At 33.6% G+C, this 18,868-nt stretch overlaps 3 protein-coding genes across 4 annotated transcripts; all 3 read left to right on the forward strand.

Moving 5' to 3' along the window:
- Positions 1 to 991: 991 nt before the first annotated feature.
- On the forward strand, positions 992 to 4,764 carry LOC124450839. Its single transcript, XM_047001501.1, has 5 exons — positions 992 to 1,814; positions 2,246 to 2,569; positions 3,123 to 3,263; positions 3,344 to 3,499; positions 3,986 to 4,764. The coding sequence occupies exons 1-5, from the start codon at positions 1,074 to 1,076 to the stop codon at positions 4,529 to 4,531; spliced, it is 1,908 nt and encodes a 635-aa protein (XP_046857457.1). The 5' UTR covers positions 992 to 1,073; the 3' UTR covers positions 4,532 to 4,764.
- Positions 4,765 to 6,331: 1,567 nt separating this feature from the next.
- On the forward strand, positions 6,332 to 10,107 carry LOC124450840. Its single transcript, XM_047001502.1, has 3 exons — positions 6,332 to 7,176; positions 7,820 to 8,164; positions 9,195 to 10,107. The coding sequence occupies exons 1-3, from the start codon at positions 6,439 to 6,441 to the stop codon at positions 9,756 to 9,758; spliced, it is 1,647 nt and encodes a 548-aa protein (XP_046857458.1). The 5' UTR covers positions 6,332 to 6,438; the 3' UTR covers positions 9,759 to 10,107.
- Positions 10,108 to 12,358: 2,251 nt separating this feature from the next.
- LOC124451613 lies at positions 12,359 to 17,938 on the forward strand. 2 transcript variants are annotated; one of them, XM_047002227.1, is made up of 7 exons: positions 12,359 to 12,489; positions 13,406 to 14,278; positions 14,715 to 15,038; positions 15,532 to 15,720; positions 16,208 to 16,360; positions 16,579 to 16,731; positions 17,198 to 17,938. In XM_047002227.1, exons 2-7 carry the CDS (start codon positions 13,538 to 13,540, stop codon positions 17,864 to 17,866), a joined length of 2,229 nt encoding a protein of 742 aa, XP_046858183.1. In that variant the 5' UTR covers positions 12,359 to 12,489; positions 13,406 to 13,537; the 3' UTR covers positions 17,867 to 17,938. The 2 variants fall into 2 exon arrangements, with proteins under 2 accessions (XP_046858183.1, XP_046858184.1); XM_047002228.1 differs by having other exon boundaries at positions 12,359 to 12,449.
- The last annotated feature ends 930 nt before the right edge of the window (positions 17,939 to 18,868 follow it).

An 18,868-nucleotide genomic window follows, 5' to 3' on the forward strand; every position in this document is an offset into this window, starting at 1 on the left:
AGCTGTGTCATTTTGTTGTGTGAACAAGAAAAGGAATTTTTTATAACCCCACAAGTAGAATCCCTCTTTTTCTATAGAAATCATACCCAAAGTACAAACATTTTGGCTAACCAATGTGGTACCACAAATGATGAAGAGACTAAATCTCTCGGTATTGTCAGGTTAGCACAAATAAAGCAAATGCTTTCAAAGTAAGATCAAATTCTGATACTATATGTCTATGTTTGTTGAAAATAAGAAAAATCTGGTGGTATAAATGAGGGTGATATTCAGAGGATGATAAAAAGAGATTCAGCCAACGATTCAGGTGTGTAAATTGATTAGACTAAATGCTTTTACAAATTGTTGCCATGGCTATAAATACTTTCAGTAACAGAAGTTCTTTATATAATTGGATTTTGTTTATTTTGCTATAGATAAAGAACATATGTCCGTTGAAAAGTTGCCAGAAGAGTACACGCATTCGGAAAAGATGACATCCATACATGTGCATTAATACCTGTAATGCACATGTATGGTTATGATGTTTATGAAGACATTGCTACACTTAAAGTCGGGGAATGTATAAATGATACCATACTATATTTCTCATGCTTAGGTTGTTATTTGTGTTTTAGTAAACAATTTGACAAAAAAGCACCAGTTGAGGAAAGCCTAGAATTTTCCTTTTAATCCTATTTACAGAGAGAATTGCTGTAAGTAGCAAGGATTCCCGCAGAGTCAAAGAAAAAATGAAATAAAAATATGTAAATAAATACTGCAGTAGACAAGTGACAGAAATTTGCATGTCCACTCAAACATTTAATGAGCCAAATAATCTCTTCTTCAAATGCACTAAGAAACTTTCTTTTCATTTAAAAAAGTTCTATCTCAAAAGAAATGCCATTATACAAGTTTAGACAGAAAAAAGACTTTAATAGGAGCACTTAAAATTCCAAACAATTTGTGTTATTTACTTCCGCTTGCAGATTTTTGATACAGTTATAAACTCCTGTAGCCTTATACAATACACGTCAAAAGAACTTTGATTATCAGAAGCTCAAGTTGAGCTACTTCCTTCAAGAAATTTAAGCATGTCGGAATCATCAGAGTACAAATTAGCACAAACTATCATTTGGAGTAACCGGAAATATTTGCTGAAGGAATTCGTACAAAGTTTCACTCTTCCTCAAGTCGTCTTAGTGAAGGATGGCTACTGTGGCGAAGACGAAAAAACGACATTTGGCAGAGATCAAATTTTGACACTACATCAACTTCGGGAAACGAATACAATCGTTTGTCAAACAGCGAAAGAAAGATTTATACTTTTGCCGTCAAAATGTGAAGTTAAAGCGCAAGTGTTGCCGATGAATTTCAACGATGTAAGCATGACAATGAAGCATTTAATTGAAACATATAAAAAGATAAAATATGCACGAGTGGTGGAAGTTGGTGCAAATTGGAGCGATGATCCAAAAAGTTCATTAGAAGAAAACGATACACTTGAAATAAAGAAAATCGAACAGAATTCAGCCGGATTCAGATGTAAAAATTTATCAGCCAATCATGACACCTTCATACCATCAAACGACTTAGCTAAGTTTGTACCTCTGTCAGACCCAAAGTACTACACTTTGACCGAGATTAAAACAAAACTTGGCTTCCCAGCTAAGATATGGTTCACAGATGAAAGCAATAATGACGTAACTTTTTCCTCGCCTGATTCAAGACATTCCAGAACAAATTTATGTAAATTAGAACGACTGACAGTTGTTGAAGAAATTCAAGAAAGTGATTTAATTGTTACCACAGTATGTTCAAGTCTAGAAGAAAAGGTTGGTGATACGTTAGCTGGTATCGATTATAAGATAGCTATACATTTAAACGGACCAGCTTAAGTTTAAGACAAATAATTGTACAGAACATGTCTTATGAACGTTCACACAATATATTACACAGGATCTTCAAATTTTAGAAGTGTGCAGTTAATTTTGTCAGTATGCTTTTCTGAGTGCATTTCCTGATGAAAGAACAACTCTATGAAACTTTAAGTTATAACATATGTTCATTGAAAGAATTGCATTGTTTATATTATGCAGCAAATCTTTAAATTAGCGAATCAAAGGGTGAACAATTCATGAATACCATAACAAATTAAAAATAAATTTTACATCTTTGAAGATGGATTTTATATATAATATAACCGACTCATCATAAAACGCTCTGTGGAGTCAATCTTACTTTAAACAACTTCCTACCAACATAGGTTTGCCTGAACGTTCCAACTGAACTCAACATCAAAGTTACAGTAGCTGAAGGCTTTCTCAAAGGTAGCAAGACCTATGCCACAGTTGTGAAAACTTTGGACAAAGAGCTATACAAGACTGATCTCAAAGCATTTAAAGACCTGGACGTTTATCAACATGTGCATGCTGTCAAGAAACACATGCAAGACAGAACAGTTATAATAGGGCGAGCGTCTACGAAAGTCGCCGAACATGCCCGGCAGCAGTTGCAAAAACATGAAAAAACAAAGAGTGATAAAGCACCAAAAGCACAATCCAGATCTTCATCAATGTCAGGAAATATGGTAATTACGTTAATGACATTAAATACCGCAAATGTCTTTAAAGTTTTAAGTTTGCGGGTGGGCATTGAGGTATTTTAACATTAGGGAAGGTCAATAATCTTATCCCCGAAGAAAACTATTAGAATCATGATAAATTATCCCTCTTTCATCCTTAAGAAAACGAACATCACTAATCCACTCATATCACTACTGATCCATAATGATCAACGTAATCTTGACATGCATACACTCATATCATTACTTTCCCTAATAAACAATGTAATCTTCAAATGCACACACTCATATCATTACTTATCCATAATAAACAATGTAATCTTTAAATGCACACACTCATATCATTACTTATCCATAATAAACAATGTAATCTTCAAATGCACACACTCATATCATTACCTATCCATAATTAACAATGCAATCTGGACATGCACACACTCTTATTATTACTTATACATCATTATCAATGCAATCTTGACATGCATATACTCATATAATTTCTTATCCATAAAGGTAAATCTAATCTTAAAAGTAAAACTTCTGCTTTTTAATTATTAAGACTCCACCAAATGTTGCGCCGAAGTTAAAACCAAAAAAATCGACAAAATCAGATAATTTACCGATTTTACAAGATGAGGACAATTATACTTCCTTAGATCCTACCTATTCATCAGTCAATGACGCTTACGAACCTCTCCAGGTAACTAAACAAGAGAAAACTTCAGTGCAATGTCAGTAATATCCCGTATCTCTCTCTAACATATATATTTTCATTAATAGCCAAGCACTGAATCTTTAATAAACATAAAACAAGGGCAGAATACAAAACCTGGGAAAGAAACGAACTCATATGATAGAAAATATGCTGTCCTAGAAAAAGATTCAAGTGAAGATAAGCATTCGTACGATTATATTGAACCTGAAAGACTCCGTAAGGTAACACAACCAGCTTTATTTATTGATAAAATTTTTTTCACCTTTACTCATCATGCGACAGGCTTTATCGACAATTATAAATACACATAATGAAACGCGTGCGCTCATTGGTCTAGAGCTGTGTTTGCATAAGCCTGTGTAAACACACTAAACATCTTTTATTCCTTAACTGGAGCAGGCATTCGTGAGATCTTATAAAAATCACACATCCTCTACGACTATAAATGTTAATTGTGCCATGACATGGTCTTAGTTCACATCCTCTACGACTACAAATGTTAATTGTGCCATGACAGGGTCTTAGTTATTTTTGAAAACCTTGTAAAATTTTCTATGATGACATCACAACACATGATTTTGCATGATAGTCAATGGTTCTACATGCTCTTACACGATCCAATATGAACTTATATATTCTTTCATAATTTATAACATGAAATGTAGTTTTGTAATAATTTATTTCTTTGCCATTTTTTTATTGCTAAGACTGATACTCCACCAAGAGTACCGAAAAAACCAAAGAATTTGGACATGTGGCGAAAACGAACAGAAACCGATGGAGCACAAAAAAATCAAGGAAAGCCATCGATATTACAAGAACCACATGTTCGACGAAAAACACATGGCAGCAGATCAGATATTCAAAAAATACCTTTGCCACCTCTGCCACCTCTGCCAGAAAAGTTTCCTAAAGTTATCCCACCAAATCCACCGAAGGAAGATGACAAAACAATTGCACACAAGAACGCGTTAACAACAAATACCGCCGACGATAACGACAAAGAAGCAATATACGAGGCAGTGTCCCGATATCCTCAAGATTTGTCCAGTTTAACTATAGCTGACGTCAGTCAACTACTGAATTATTTAGGATTGAAAGGTCACGTCGAAACCTTTAAAAATGAGATGATTGATGGATCAATGTTGATAACTATGGATAAAGAGTCTCTGGAGTTTCTTAACGTAAAACCTTTTTACATTAATAAGTTGTTGCGTTTTATTGGTGGCTGGCGTCCTAATGTTGGTAAATAAGAAAGTTTTTCAATGTACAGTTGTTGCATAGATGTTAAAAGTAACTTTTCCATAAAATTATGTGAGCATAAATGAGTTTTTAGCAATCACTCAGTCTAATAAGTCTTTTATATACTTTAGTGCACTTTTAGAAAGATAAACTTTAATTTTTTCTTGTAATTCAATCACATATAGATCATTGCCTACAGATGTATACAATCAAGTCAATAAACACAACGTCTTAAAGTATAAAATATATTGTCTACTGATACTGTCGCTCTCTTTCTCTCTTCGCTTTATATTATCTTTCTCAACCCTCCCTCCTTCCCTTAAATCATATCTCTCACGTGACAAAGAACTGAGACGTCACGCGGCTTTCAGAAAATCTGTAAGCACTCTCACATCATATAACTGGTTTATACTATATATTTCATCTACTTGGAAATCTGTGAGCTTCGTCGTTATATACCGTTACAAGACATTGTTGTTTTTAAATCATGTTAACCTTTTATGTTTACTTTATTTATGTATGTTTGGAATCAATATAAATAAGGCTAATTGTAGTGATTAACGCGCTGACTAATAATGTTGACAAATGAATGTTTTATGCAGTGCGGTGTTTGAAATTAAATGAAGATATGATCTTCGCACTTTGCTGGACAATTTAAGACATGACCTCTGATCCATAGCTAAAATAACTAAAAACTTAACAACATCAATTTTCCATGAGAAAACATACACCGGATTTTATTGAATTTTTTAGCTTCACTTCACAAAGATACAATACAGGACTCATAAAAACTCTTCTTCATCGCATTAAAAAAATCAACAACACACAGACAGGTTACAAAAGTGACCTAATCGAATTTATCGACATTCTAAAACGTAACTTCTGACTAATAATGTTGACAAAGTCATCGAAGTGTATAACATTTTAGGGGCTAAGTCACAATTTTGTTTATTGTTTTAAATGAAAAATCGCCTGAAACTGTAATGGATTTTCTTTTCAATATCAATGTTTGCATGCTTACTTCTGGCGCTATTGAAGTTTATGTGTTCCTTCGTTTCCTCATCAACAAATGTTAAAATCATGTTTTATAAGATGGCGGCGCTACAAACCTACTTGTGTTTTATCAAAACTATTTTATTGTTATGTAAACTGATATCCTACATGATAGAAAGCAACATTGATGATTTTTGGCTAAAATAAATGCAAATAACGACTATTTTCATCAGGAAACGACTATCACACGCTCCTTAATTTACCTATCACAAAAACTTTAATAGTTCTAGAACAAAGCATGCATATATTAAAGTTAAAAAGATGATGCAATACAGTTTTAGGAGATCTTTAAATTACAATTTCGTAAATAGACACTAAAATAAATAAATAAATAAATAAATAAAAATTGAAAATGACACTAGTTTATCTTTCAAATCTGACGAAAACATAAGTTATTTCCGCAATCTACTGTTAAAATATCCGTCTTTTAATGTTTGGTTTCTGCTTGTGCTTCTCGAACGTTCTTTTCACGCGTGCTTTCATAAAAAATGCTTTTCTGACATTGTTTGTATCATAATGGCTTTTGTACAAAGAAAAAATACTTTATTTGCTTTTTAAAGTGATATATTTACCACGCAATCGAAACTATACAACATTTTAAACAAAATACATAAGAAAGTATTGCAAAATTTGCAATGGTTCGCTGAACCACTAATTTTCTTATAAAGCAAGGCCTTTCACAAGAGTATTTAAAAATCCAAACAATTTAGATCTTTGTTTCCGCTTTAAGGATTTTGCAACAATAATGAGACACAGGTAAATTCCAATAGTCTATAGATAATACACATTAAATGAACTTCATTTAAAATAGCCAAACTCGATCACATCCATCGCTACATGATTTCCGTTGAAAGTTATCATAAGCATGTCTGTATCATCAGACTATAAATTGGCGAAAATTAAAATCATTTGGAGTAACCAGAAGTATTTACTGAAAGAATTCGTGGAGAGTTTCAATCTCCCTCAAGTAGTCTTAGTGAAGGATGGTTACTGTGGCGAAGATGAAAGAACGACATTTGGCAAAGATCAAATTTTGACACTACATCAACTTCGGGAAACCAATAAAATCGTTTGTCAAACAGCAAAAGGAAATGTCATACTTTTGCCGTCAAAAAGTGAAATCAAAGCACAAGTGCTGCCAATGAATTTCAAGAATGTAAACACAACAGCAAAGCAATTAATTGAAACATATAAAACGATAAAATATCTACGAGTATCAGATGTTGGTACGAACTTGAGCGATGATCCGAAAAATTTATTTCAACCAAACGATACTCTTGAAATAATCGAGTCGAATTCAGCAGGAATCAGGTGCAGAAATTTATCAGCCAATTACGACTCCTTTATACCGTCACGCCACTTAGCTAAGTTTGTCCCTCTGTCAGAACCAGACCTCTATACTTTAGCAGAGATTAAAGCAAAGTATGGTTTTCCAGCCAAGATATGGTTTCCAGACAAGAAAGATAGCAGTATAATCTTTTTATTCCCTGGTTCGAAACACTCCACGACAAATTTGTGTAGCTTGGGTCAACTGACAGTTGTTGAAGAAATCCAAGAAAACGATGTAATTGCGACAACAGTTTGTTCGAGCGTAGAAGAAAAGGTTAGTGATGTGAATGAAGTATGTTCAATTACAGGAAACTTGCATTTATGTGAACTTTACACGTGAAAAGATTCAATCTAAAAATTCGAAAGTTTAATAAAACAGTTCGGTTAGTAGGTTTTTACGTGCACCGTCTGATTAAAGAAAAAATCGATCAAAAACTTTAAGATGCAATATATTCATTAATAGAATTGTATTATTTACAAAAAAACTTATTATGGTGTTAACATATTGTTAATGTATTGAGAATTGGAGAATTCAGGGTCGCAGCTCGTGGATGAAATCAAAATATTTAAACATGGTTTTCACAAGTTACCTGCAACCGACTAATATTCAAACATTTAATTTGTAGTGTAAGCATTACTTTAGAAACTTCTCATCACTACATTGACATAGATGAATTGATTTAAAGATAGCAACTGCCATGGTGGCAGAAATAACCTAATAGTTCTAAAAAGAGCAGTTTTAAAAATCAAAGTTTAATTTTGAGGACATCTTTTTAGAACTATTAGGTTTGTTGTAAAACTGCGCTTTTTAGAAGATTATTTTGGCCATCTACCATGGTAATTGCTGTATTTAAAACAATTTTTACATTTGTCACTATGACAAAGTCTCTTCTTTACATACACATATTCTACCATAGATTTGTGTGAACGTTCCAATTGACCTCGACATCAAAGTTACAGTGGCTGAAGGATTTCTCAAACGTAGCCAAACGTACGCGAAGGTTGTTCAAACCTTAGACAAAGAGTTGAAAAAATCTGATCTCAAAGCATTCGATGACCTGGACGTGTATCAACACGTGCATGAAGTTAAGAAACAGATAAAGGAACGAGGCAAAAGGTTTTCTGTCAAAAAAGCACCTTCGGAAGTTGCCGAACATGCCCGTCAGCAATTGCAAATACACGAGAAAATGAAACAATCATCAAAGATAGACGAAACGCCTAAAGTTCAACATCGACTATCAATAAGTTTCGACAACATTTTGGTAACTATAATTAAGCCTGTTTTCCACTAGCCACGTATCGTAACGTATCGCAGCAAAACGTAACATGGCCCATGCGTGCTTATGAATTTGATGGTCAATGGGCGCAAGCACGCATGCGCCATTTTACGTTTTGCTACGATACGTTACGATACGTGGCTAGTGGAGAACAGGCTTAAGGATGTTCTTGTACGCAATAAATATTTTTTAAGTCTCTGTCAAAATAAAAATATCAAAGTTATTTTCTATTTAAAACGACAAAAATACATCTTGAATTTCGAAAACACCGAAAAAGTTAACTCAAGAACAAATTTTCGGAAATACGTAAAACTCCTTTTCAACCTCATATCATAATAAACAACGTAATATTGAAATGCATACACTCATATCATTACTTATCCATAATAAAAAATGTAATCGTTAAATACATACACTCATATCATTACCTATTTATCATGAACAATGTAATCTTCAAATACATACACTCATATCATAACTTATCCCTAATAAATAATGTAATCGTTAAATACATACACTCATATCATTACTTATCCCTAATAAATAATGTAATCGTTAAATAAATACACTCATATCATTACTTATCCCTAATAAATAATGTAATCGTTAAATACATACACTCATATCATTACTTATCCCTAATAAACAATGTAATCGTTAAATGCACACACTCATATCATTACTTATCCATAATAAACAATGTAATCTTTAAATACACACACTCATATCATTACTTATCTATAATAAACATTGTAATCGTTAAATACACCCACTCATATCATTACTTATCCATAATAAAAAATGTAATCTTCAAATGCACACACTCATATCATTACTTATCCATAATAAACAATGTAATCTTCAAATGCACACACTCATATCATTACTTATCCATAATAAACAATGTAATCTTCAAATACACACACTCATATCATTACTTATCCCTAATAAACAATGTAATCGTTAAATACACACACTCATATCATTACTTATCATTGTATTTTTCATTGTCTAGACAAAGATTTCACCAAAAGTACCAAAAAAATCACAAACAATGATGAGCAAGCAACAAACACCAGAAAAACATGGACCACGCAGTAGTCCAAAAAATTGGTCGAGACCAGGAAATCCGTATGATTTAGAAAAAGGAAATGGCGGTAAATCTGCTATCCAAACAATCCCTTTACCACAAGTACCATCAAAAATGCCCAATTTATCCCCAAAATCCACATCAAATGCCATGAAAGAAAATGAGGAAGAAATTTTGTACGAGGTTATGTCATCACCTAAAATCCGACAAAATGAAAACGACAGAGAATCAATATACGAGGCAATGTATCGCTATCCTCAAGATTTATCCAGTTTAAGTGTGACAGACGTCAGTCAATTACTGGAATACTTAGAAATGAAAGATTATGTTAAGAAATTTGAAAAAGAAATGATCGATGGATCATTGTTGAAAACAATGGATAAAGGGACTCTGGACGCTTTAAACGTAGATAAATTTCATAGTAGGAAGTTGTTGGAATTTATTGGTGGTTGGCGTCCTAAACCTGGTAAATCATCAAAAACTCTTTAAAATAGTTATGTGTGTTTCATAGTAAAACTAGTTTTATCATACACTTGATGAGAGTGTCTTAGCAATCACTTAGTGCTATAATTGTGTGATATATTACAGTAGATTTCTGAAATGTACAATGATTGAATTTCCTCTGGCGCGTCAATCGCTATTTGATTAATATTTATTCAAACTGCTGAGATAAGTTGATTATCATAATTTGAATGTATATTTTTTCTTTTATACCTTTTTAAACCAGCAATCAAATGAGCAGGTTCATCAGATTATTTTCAGGAGTGCTCAAATTAACACAAATAGTTGTGATCTCGGTGTTAAGTAATAATGTTAAATAAAGATTACACATTGTCCACGTCTAGCCTTCTCTCATGCAATTTTTTGAAAACTAGTCTTTTCTCTTCAAGAACTTATCTCACTCCGTCTTTCCATCACCATGCATTTCTATGCTTATATCTTTCAAATTCTGTTTTTCCCAATGCCTCTTTACATGCTTTACTCAAGATCACCTTTACCATCTACCACATATCTTGATGCAGTAGCGGATCTAGGGTTTGTCAAAATAAATTACTGCAGCACAATTTAGACTATATTTACATTTCTAAGCCCCTCAGAGACAAGTCCATTTGTAAAATTGTATTCTTTATAAATTCAACACCAATTGTGCTTTTCTGAAAGTACTTTGAATTTAAAATTGAGCAGCTATAATTTATTTTAAGGTACGCTGGATCCGCTATTGTCTTGAACATCACCATTCCTCTCTACCCTGCATTGTTTTTCACAATGTCTCTTTACATGCTTTTCTTAAGATCACCTCAAGCATCTACCACATATCTTCAACATCACTTTTCTTCTCTACCCTGTATTCAAATTTTGTTTTTCCCAATGTCCCTTTACATACTTTCCTTAAGATCACCTTTACCATCTACCACATATCTTCAACATCCTTTTTCTTATCTACCATGTATACAAATTTTGTTTTTCCCAATGTCTCTAAACATGCTTTCCTTAAGATCATCTTTACCATCTACCACATATCTTCAACATCACTTTTCTTCTCTACCCTGTATTTAAATTTTGTTTTTCCCAATGTCTCTTTACATGCTTTCCTTAAAACCACCTTTACCATCTACCACATATCTTCAACATCATTTTTCTTCTCTACCCTGTATTTAAATTTTGTTTTTCCCAATGTCTCTTTACATGCTTTCCTTAAAATCACCTTTACCATCTACCACATATCTTCAATATCACTTTTCTTCTCCGACCACATAATCATTTTCTCTACGTTTTGTTCCCATATTCCTATGTTTCCCTATCATGATATTCTATTCTTTTATTCCTAACTTTGCGTTCTACCTTCTTCTTCTTCACTTTCAATGTCAAGTACCACTGATATGTGTTGAATCACAATATGACTCACTGGTATGACATTACAATTTTTCCAATCTTTGCTTTCCTTTGCTTTACTGTATTATCATCAATTTAGCAGCATCTTTCTAAATCCTCGCATGCTATGAGCTGTTCTTATCTTTCGTATATCTTGAGTTACACACCAACTTCTCCTATCTTTGAGCCATATCTATGATTTTTCTTATGTTTATTTTCTTAATTCATAGCCATAATCGCTTTGTAGTTAGTTATAACAATTATTCTCCCAAACCACGTGTCCATTCAAGTCACATGCGAGTAAAACTATTTTATCAATCAACACTTCTTGAATCAGACCTTCAATGTTCATCATGAAACCTTCTTTATCCTTATCTTTAAATCCTATCGGAAGGTCGTATGATGATACCACTTCCCTTTGTGTCTTTTCATTCTCATGAGCATCAACCTGTCGTGAATACTCCTCATTTTCATTACAAAATCTTTCCACTTTGAGATAGTATAATCTTCGCTCATTTCTTTCATTAGATTATCCATTGAGTTTGAATCGTTCTCCTACTTGACTTCTTCCCTTAACAGCCCTATCTCCTCATCAGTTAGTCTCTTACATATTACATTAATGATCCTTTTCTTCCTATCCTCCACCAGCCTTCTTTCTCTACCAGTCATAAATCCAACAATCCATGTAGCAAATCTAAATATTTCTTTTTTTTGCGGATATCCAAGTAACACATAATACCTTTGTGCATGGACCGTCTGTTTATCCAGCATTCGTATTGTCCTAAGCAAAATAGGTCAGCCCACGAGTCCTACATCCTGTATCCTGCCTGCATGTTTCTTCCCCGTATTAGAGTATAAAAATTAACGCTTTGCTACCAAACGTCTCTCCTTACACCAACATCTTTCAGTCTTTTACGACACGCAAAAGATAATACATATCTATTTACTCCCTAAGCCCACATGGGAATCTGATACAACATATCAATATCTTGAAATCGAGTGTTTAATAAGACAAGCATTTTATTAACAACATTATTCTCTTTTATGCTGATAACAGTCGTACGATTTCAACTATACACTGCACTTGTATTCGAAAGATTTGATGCTTTTAGTTTGACACCAGTTTTTAATTTCCTATTTGATACTTGATTGTAATAGCCAGACATTGAAAGCGGGTACATATGGATATCGCTTTTAATTGACAGTTAGTAACATGAGTAGGAGCGCAGCACATGAAAGTCAGACGAGATCAGTCAAGACGGATGTTTAGGAGAAAAAGGCTCTGAAACAGTTGTTTCGCCATTTTATGTAAGCCATTTTATGTTATCGATTGGATATTACTACAGAAGTAAGAGCATTTTGCAATTGTTAGTCGGGAACAATTCAGTTTAATTAATATTTGCATGTTCATGTCATATTTGTATATAAAGCTTCATGTCAAACTGTTCTAGGAATTGGATGCGCTTGATAATCGCATATAATAAGATTTGCAATATTCAGTCATCGTTCTATTGTGGTTTATCGAGTTAGCAATTCAGTACTCAATAGAAACTCCTATAACTAGATCGAAAGCCGTTATTTTGACTGATAAGGGATCTTGCAGCATCTGCTTATAGTATGTATACAATTTGAGCGTATTGTACAAGAAGAACTTACACTTTCCCACGCCATGATTGGAAAGTTTATTTTCCTTAGCAACTATATCAGTGTTTAATTTTGCAATGCATGGGAATTTTTACAACAGACCAATGCTCTTCCGGCAAACTAATAACATCTCGTTTCTAACTGTTGATCTACAGTACATAGCATTTGCTATAGTTGAGTCACTGGGACTACTGTAAAATTATGCTTCCAATAGTTAATTACTATATATCTAATGAATATGACAAGCAGATCGAACCAATTTTAGCCACAACCATGAATTCTGGCTACGCGAGTGACAAATTTTGTGTTGTCAACAGAGAATATGAATATTATAGACACGGTATGATTTCAAGCAGAGCTGTAGGAAGATCGATGATTGGGGGTACGCAGCTACATAGAAACATACACTGCCGTTTGACCTTAGGTTTGACTCCATACAAACTATTTTGTTAAAAAAATAAAGTTTAAGCTAAATTTTTTAAAACCCAAAACTATCTACAACTACAAGTTTCACGCGCATGCAGTTCGAAAAGAAAAGAGTCTTTCACGCAAGCACTTGCTAATAATGTTTTACGCTTAAAAATTCAAAAAATTCAAAGCACTGTTATTTCTCCTTACAGGTTTATACCACAGTAATAAATTTCAATAGCGCGTTTGCAAACAGACGTTGAAGGAACAACGATTAAAAGAAACTCGAGTTTACTGATTGATTCTACAATATCGCCCACTCATTTCCTTCAAGATATCAAAGCATGTCGGAATCCTCTGAGTACAAACTAGCACAAACTATCATTTGGAGCAATCAAAAATATTTACTGAAAAAATTCGTAAAAAGTTTCAATCTTCCTCAAGTCGTCTTAGTAAAGGATGGGTACTGTGGCGATGACGAAAGAACGACATTTAGCAAAGATCAAATTTTGACACTACATCAACTTCGGGAAACGCATAAAATTGTTTGTCAAACATCACAAGGAAAATTTATACTTTTGCCGTCAAAATGTGAAGTCAAAGCACAAGTGTTGTCAAAGAATTTCAACGATGTAAACATGACAACAAAGCAGTTAATTGAATTTTACAAAAGCATAAAATATGTACGAGTGTTGGAAATTGGTGCAAATTGGAGCGATGATCCGAAGTATTCATTTCAAGAGAACGATACACTTGAAATAAAGAAAATCGATCCGAATTCAGCAGGATTACGATGTAAAAATTTATCAACCAATCGTGATTCGCATATACCATCACATGACTTAGCTAAATTTGTCCCTCTACAAGACCCAAACCTTTACTCTTTATCGAAGATTAAAGCAAAGTATGGTTTCCCAGCTGCGATATGGTTCAAAGAAAATGTTAACAACAATGTAACTCTTTCCTTACCTGATGCAAGCCATTCCACAAGAAATTTATGTAGTTTGGGTCAACTGACAGTTGTTGAAGAAATCCAAGAAAACGATGTAATTGTGACGACAGTTTGTTCGAGCCTAGAAGAGAAGGTTGGTGATATTCATAAACGAAAAATGATTAATAATAGGAAACATTCTCTTACATAAACTTTGTTTCAACAGAGGTTTCATCAAAAGCTTCGTGTGGAACATGAAGTTTTAAGGAGCTTTAACCAAAATATTAAATTTGCAACTTAAAATTTCAGAAAATGATGAAGATAGTGTTGTAACTAGTTTTTTAAGAGCACCGTTGCTTGATGAATAAATAATTCGAGTACAACAAATTCATTAAAAGAATTGTGTTCTTAATACAAATAATTATATGATATACTATAAAATACAGAAACGCAGTTCATAGCTATATGAAATCAAAATCTTTAAACATGGATTTCTCATACAGCCAGTAACCTAACTAGTATTTAAACACTTGGTAATGTAAGCCTTTCTTTAAAAACTTCTATTAATACATAGGTATTTTCTCCCGTAGATTTGTCTCAATGTTCCAATTGAGCTCAACATCAATGTTACAGTTGCTGAAGGATTTCTGAAAGGCAGTACAACATACGCAACGGTCGTTAAAACTTTGGACAAACAGCTAAAGAAGACTGATCTCAAAGCATTTGAAGACCTGGACGTTTATCAACATATGCATGCTGTCAAGAAACAGATAAAAGACTGGGATGAAAAGTATTGCATCAGAGAAGCGTCTTTGAAAATCACCGAACGCGCCCGTCAACAATTGCAACAGCATGAAAGAACAAAGACTGATAAAGCACCAAAATTTCAACCTTCATCAATGTCAGGAGATATGGTATTTATGTTTATGATATTATTGAAAATTACAAATATGTTTAAGTTTGAGATCATACAGAAAGATCAATTTAACTCGAGAGAAGGCGAATAATAATCGTAACACAGTAAAACATTCTGAATGAAATCATAAAAAGGAATTCCCCTTTTATCTTCAGAAAGCGAAAATCACAAGTTAACTATTGAAATTGCACACACTAATATTATTAATCAAGAAATAAAAGATTTTACTGTGTTTTCATATGCCATAATCACAGAATAATGAGCAGGGACACTTCGCTACATGTGAAATTTGCTGCCGCATATCTCATTGGTTTATTGGCTGTTGTTAGACATTTCAACATTCCTATTGGTCAAAAAATGCAATTTACTCGCTGTAATAAGATATGCGAAACACGAGGGTACCTAATGGCGTGGCCCTCCTGCATGTGCGTTTGTCCCTGTACCGTGGAATAATCTAAATCATATTACCCATTCATATTTTCATTATTAAGCCTCCACCAAATGTTCCGCAAAGGAAAAGAAAAATAAAATCCAAAAAATCGGATGATTTACAGCAAGACACAGTAGGAGTTTACACGACAGAGAGAGAAAAGTCACCGACCTTACAGGATGTGGACATTTATACTTCCTTAGATCCAAATTATTGCTCGACAATCCAAAATAATTATGAACCTCTCCAGGTAATTTTAACACGAAACCATTACAGCGCAACATCAGAAATCTTTCATATTACCATCTCTCCGTCATACATATCAACACCACAAAAAATGTTTCCTCCAAATAAGTTATTAGATGTAAGTGCTAATAATTGACAGCCAACCTCTAAAAGGAACGTTCCATTTACTCAGTGTTGATGTAAGATAATCTGGGCAATCTTTAACTGCTCAACACGATGACGGTTACCAACAAATATTGTAGCTGATTAATGAGTGAAAATGATAGTACCAATTTTATAATGCTAATTTTGACATTGACTGTTTTTAATACAAGAGACGATACTTCCTTTTTATAAAGCACGAGTGACCCAAATCTTAACGTGGCAGATATAGCAAATTATCAAAAGTCTAATTAGTACCTGGGTTTATTTATCTGAGATTCAATCATAATGAATTTTTAACAGATGTCGAGAAAAACTTCATTTTATTTGGTGTTTATTTTCATCAATAGACAATCGGTGAATCTTCAACGAAAATGAAAGAAGTACAAAAAGCAAATCCTGAAGAATCAAACTCGGATGATAGACATTACGCTGTCTTAGAGAATGATTCGACCGAAGATAAGCATTCATACGATTATATTGAACACGAAAAACTCTGCAAGGTAGCGTACGCAACCAGCTATATAAAGTCTTTTTTAGCTTTACTCATCAAGTGAGATCATAGTTTTCTGTCTTGTCTGATGGTTTTGAAAAACGTAAAACAGAAATATTATAGTTTTAATTGTCTTTCTTCATAACTTGAACTTAAGTTTACAAGATGTCATTTTTCCATGAATGCTTTATTTTATATTTTTGCTTGTCTGGTGTTTACTGTCAATAGGCAAGCCACCAATCTTCAATAAACATGGAAGGACAGAAATCAAATTTTGGAAAAGAAACACAATCAGATGATAGAGATTACGCTGTCTTAGAAAAAGATTTCACTGAAGATAAACATTCATACGATTATATTGGACAAGAAGAATTCCGCAAGGTAGCGTACACGATCTGCTTTAAAATCTACATAAAATCGTTTTCACCAAGACGATCCTATAAGATCTTGAAATATATTATACATATACATGATTTTACAAGACAATCGATGATGTGATATGGCCTTAACTACATAGTTTTACTTGGAATATCACATAGGATCTAAAATGACCTTTTGGTGATCTATCATGTCTTCCCAAGATCCTGCATGATACTTGTACTCTTTAAAATGCAATTTTCAAAAGCTACACCATGCTAATACCATATGATCAGATATTGTCTTACATGATCTTAGATGAACTATCACGATTTCCCAAGATCCTAAATAATCTTTCTCGTGTTACGTGTAGCAAGATTGATCTTACGCTTTCTTAAATGATCCTACAATAAATTACATGATCTTGCAAGACTGATCATATAATAGTATGTAATGTATTTATATCGATGATATTTTTTATTACTATAAGTCTAATACTCAACCAAAAGTGCCGAAAAAACCAAAGAAATGGAAGAACAAGCGAAAAACAACACAAACGGATGAAGCATGCAACAATCAGGGAAATTTATCGAGACCAGAAAAATCAGATGATTTACGAAAAGGAAATAGCGATAAAGCTGATATCCAAAATATCCCTTTACCACCTCTGCCATTAAAATTGCCCAATTTATCAACAAAAAGAACACCAAATGTCCCAAAAGAAGATGACAAAGAAGTTGTGTACGAGGCTGTAACATCCACAAACATCCTACTAACTTCCCCTTCCGCAGTAAATCTGTTATCCACCAACATCCCACCAAATGCCCCAAAAGATGATGACAAAGAAGTCGTGTACGAGGCTGTATCATCCACAGACATCCTACCAACTTCCCCAAACGAAAATGATAGAGAAGCAATATACGAGGCGATATCACGATATCCTCGAGATCTGTCCAGTTTAAGCGTGACAGACGTCAGTCGATTAATGACATACTTAGGATTGAAAGATTACGTTGAAACATTTGAAAACGAGTTGATCGATGGATCGATGTTGATAACCATGGATAAGGAATCTTTGGAGTTTCTAAACGTCAAAACCTTTCATTGTAAAAAGTTGTTGCGTTTTATTGGTGGCTGGCGTCCTAATGTAGGTAAATAAATAAGAAAGTTCTTTGAAATAGTTATGTAAGTTAATGGTAAAACTCATTTTGCCATATAATTATTGAAGCAAAAACACTTTAAAAGTAATTATTGTTCTTGCATTACGAGTATTTCTTATACTTGAGGACAGGGATAGATTTACAGAAGATTTGCGGAGGAATACGCTTTCCTCTTTGGCTAAAGGGGGGGTGTGCGGAAGAGGTGAAAAATCCCTATGAGTACATTTCTGTTTGAGCAACAAAAAAGCCTGACATGGTACACCAACATCCACAAAATGGCCACAGAAATATAATCCAAACTAGAGCACACCACTGATCACGAAATAAGACTGGATCAAGCATCTAGCACAAAAGTTGACGACAAAAAATAAGGAGCGCCGCCTTTACTAAGGGACCAACTTTCAAAAATAAGGAGCAAATTTACGAGTGATTCGGAGTGAAACATGTATGCGTTTTGTTTTATACGGCCGATTATTCTTTCTGACTCGCTTTACTATCGCCACAAAGGTTGTTTTTCATCTTCTGCGTTATCTTAAGCATAATTTGGCCATGTGTTGCTATGTTTTCCATAGTTTTGTTAAAAAATCTTTCGATGTGTTGGTCCCTTAATAACGGCGGCGGTGTTACTTCAAAATTTGTTTACTAAAAATACACAGTTGCTTGATCCTGTCTTTTTTCGAGATCATTGGGCACACCCTCCCCCTCCAAAAAAACTAATCATCAATCCATCCCAGCTTTAGTATTCTTTTCGAAAGTACTATAATTGACTTTTCTTTGGTACTTTAATCCCTATTTGATCAATACTTGCTTCTTTAAATAACTGATGTAGTAAAAAAAATGTCTTTCATATAAATGTATATTTTCTGGCAAAATTGTAGATATCTCTTTATAAACTCTTGCCTTTATTTCATCTCATAACTCCATATTTCTCACACGTGATTTAATCTCTGAACCTATCATCTTTCCTTCATGAACATTTTATGGTAATATTGTGGCTATGT

The sequence above is a fragment of the Xenia sp. Carnegie-2017 genome, unplaced genomic scaffold (assembly GCF_021976095.1).
Source record: "Xenia sp. Carnegie-2017 unplaced genomic scaffold, XeniaSp_v1 HiC_scaffold_24, whole genome shotgun sequence".
NCBI lineage: Eukaryota > Metazoa > Cnidaria > Anthozoa > Malacalcyonacea > Xeniidae > Xenia > Xenia sp. Carnegie-2017.

Bases quoted from the DNA above. Each gene is read 5' to 3' on its own strand.
- LOC124450839 (XM_047001501.1), top strand. From the start codon at position 1,074: ATGTCGGAATCATCAGAGTACAAATTAGCACAAACTATCATTTGGAGT. The intron at 3,264-3,343 runs GTAACTAAACAA...TTTCATTAATAG, and splicing joins ACGCTTACGAACCTCTCCAG to CCAAGCACTGAATCTTTAAT. The intron at 3,500-3,985 runs GTAACACAACCA...TTTATTGCTAAG, and splicing joins AACCTGAAAGACTCCGTAAG to ACTGATACTCCACCAAGAGT.
- LOC124450840 (XM_047001502.1), top strand. From the start codon at position 6,439: ATGTCTGTATCATCAGACTATAAATTGGCGAAAATTAAAATCATTTGG. The intron at 7,177-7,819 runs GTTAGTGATGTG...ATTCTACCATAG, and splicing joins GTTCGAGCGTAGAAGAAAAG to ATTTGTGTGAACGTTCCAAT. The intron at 8,165-9,194 runs GTAACTATAATT...TTCATTGTCTAG, and splicing joins TAAGTTTCGACAACATTTTG to ACAAAGATTTCACCAAAAGT.
- LOC124451613 (XM_047002227.1), top strand. From the start codon at position 13,538: ATGTCGGAATCCTCTGAGTACAAACTAGCACAAACTATCATTTGGAGC. The intron at 15,039-15,531 runs GTATTTATGTTT...TTCATTATTAAG, and splicing joins CATCAATGTCAGGAGATATG to CCTCCACCAAATGTTCCGCA. The intron at 15,721-16,207 runs GTAATTTTAACA...TTTCATCAATAG, and splicing joins ATAATTATGAACCTCTCCAG to ACAATCGGTGAATCTTCAAC.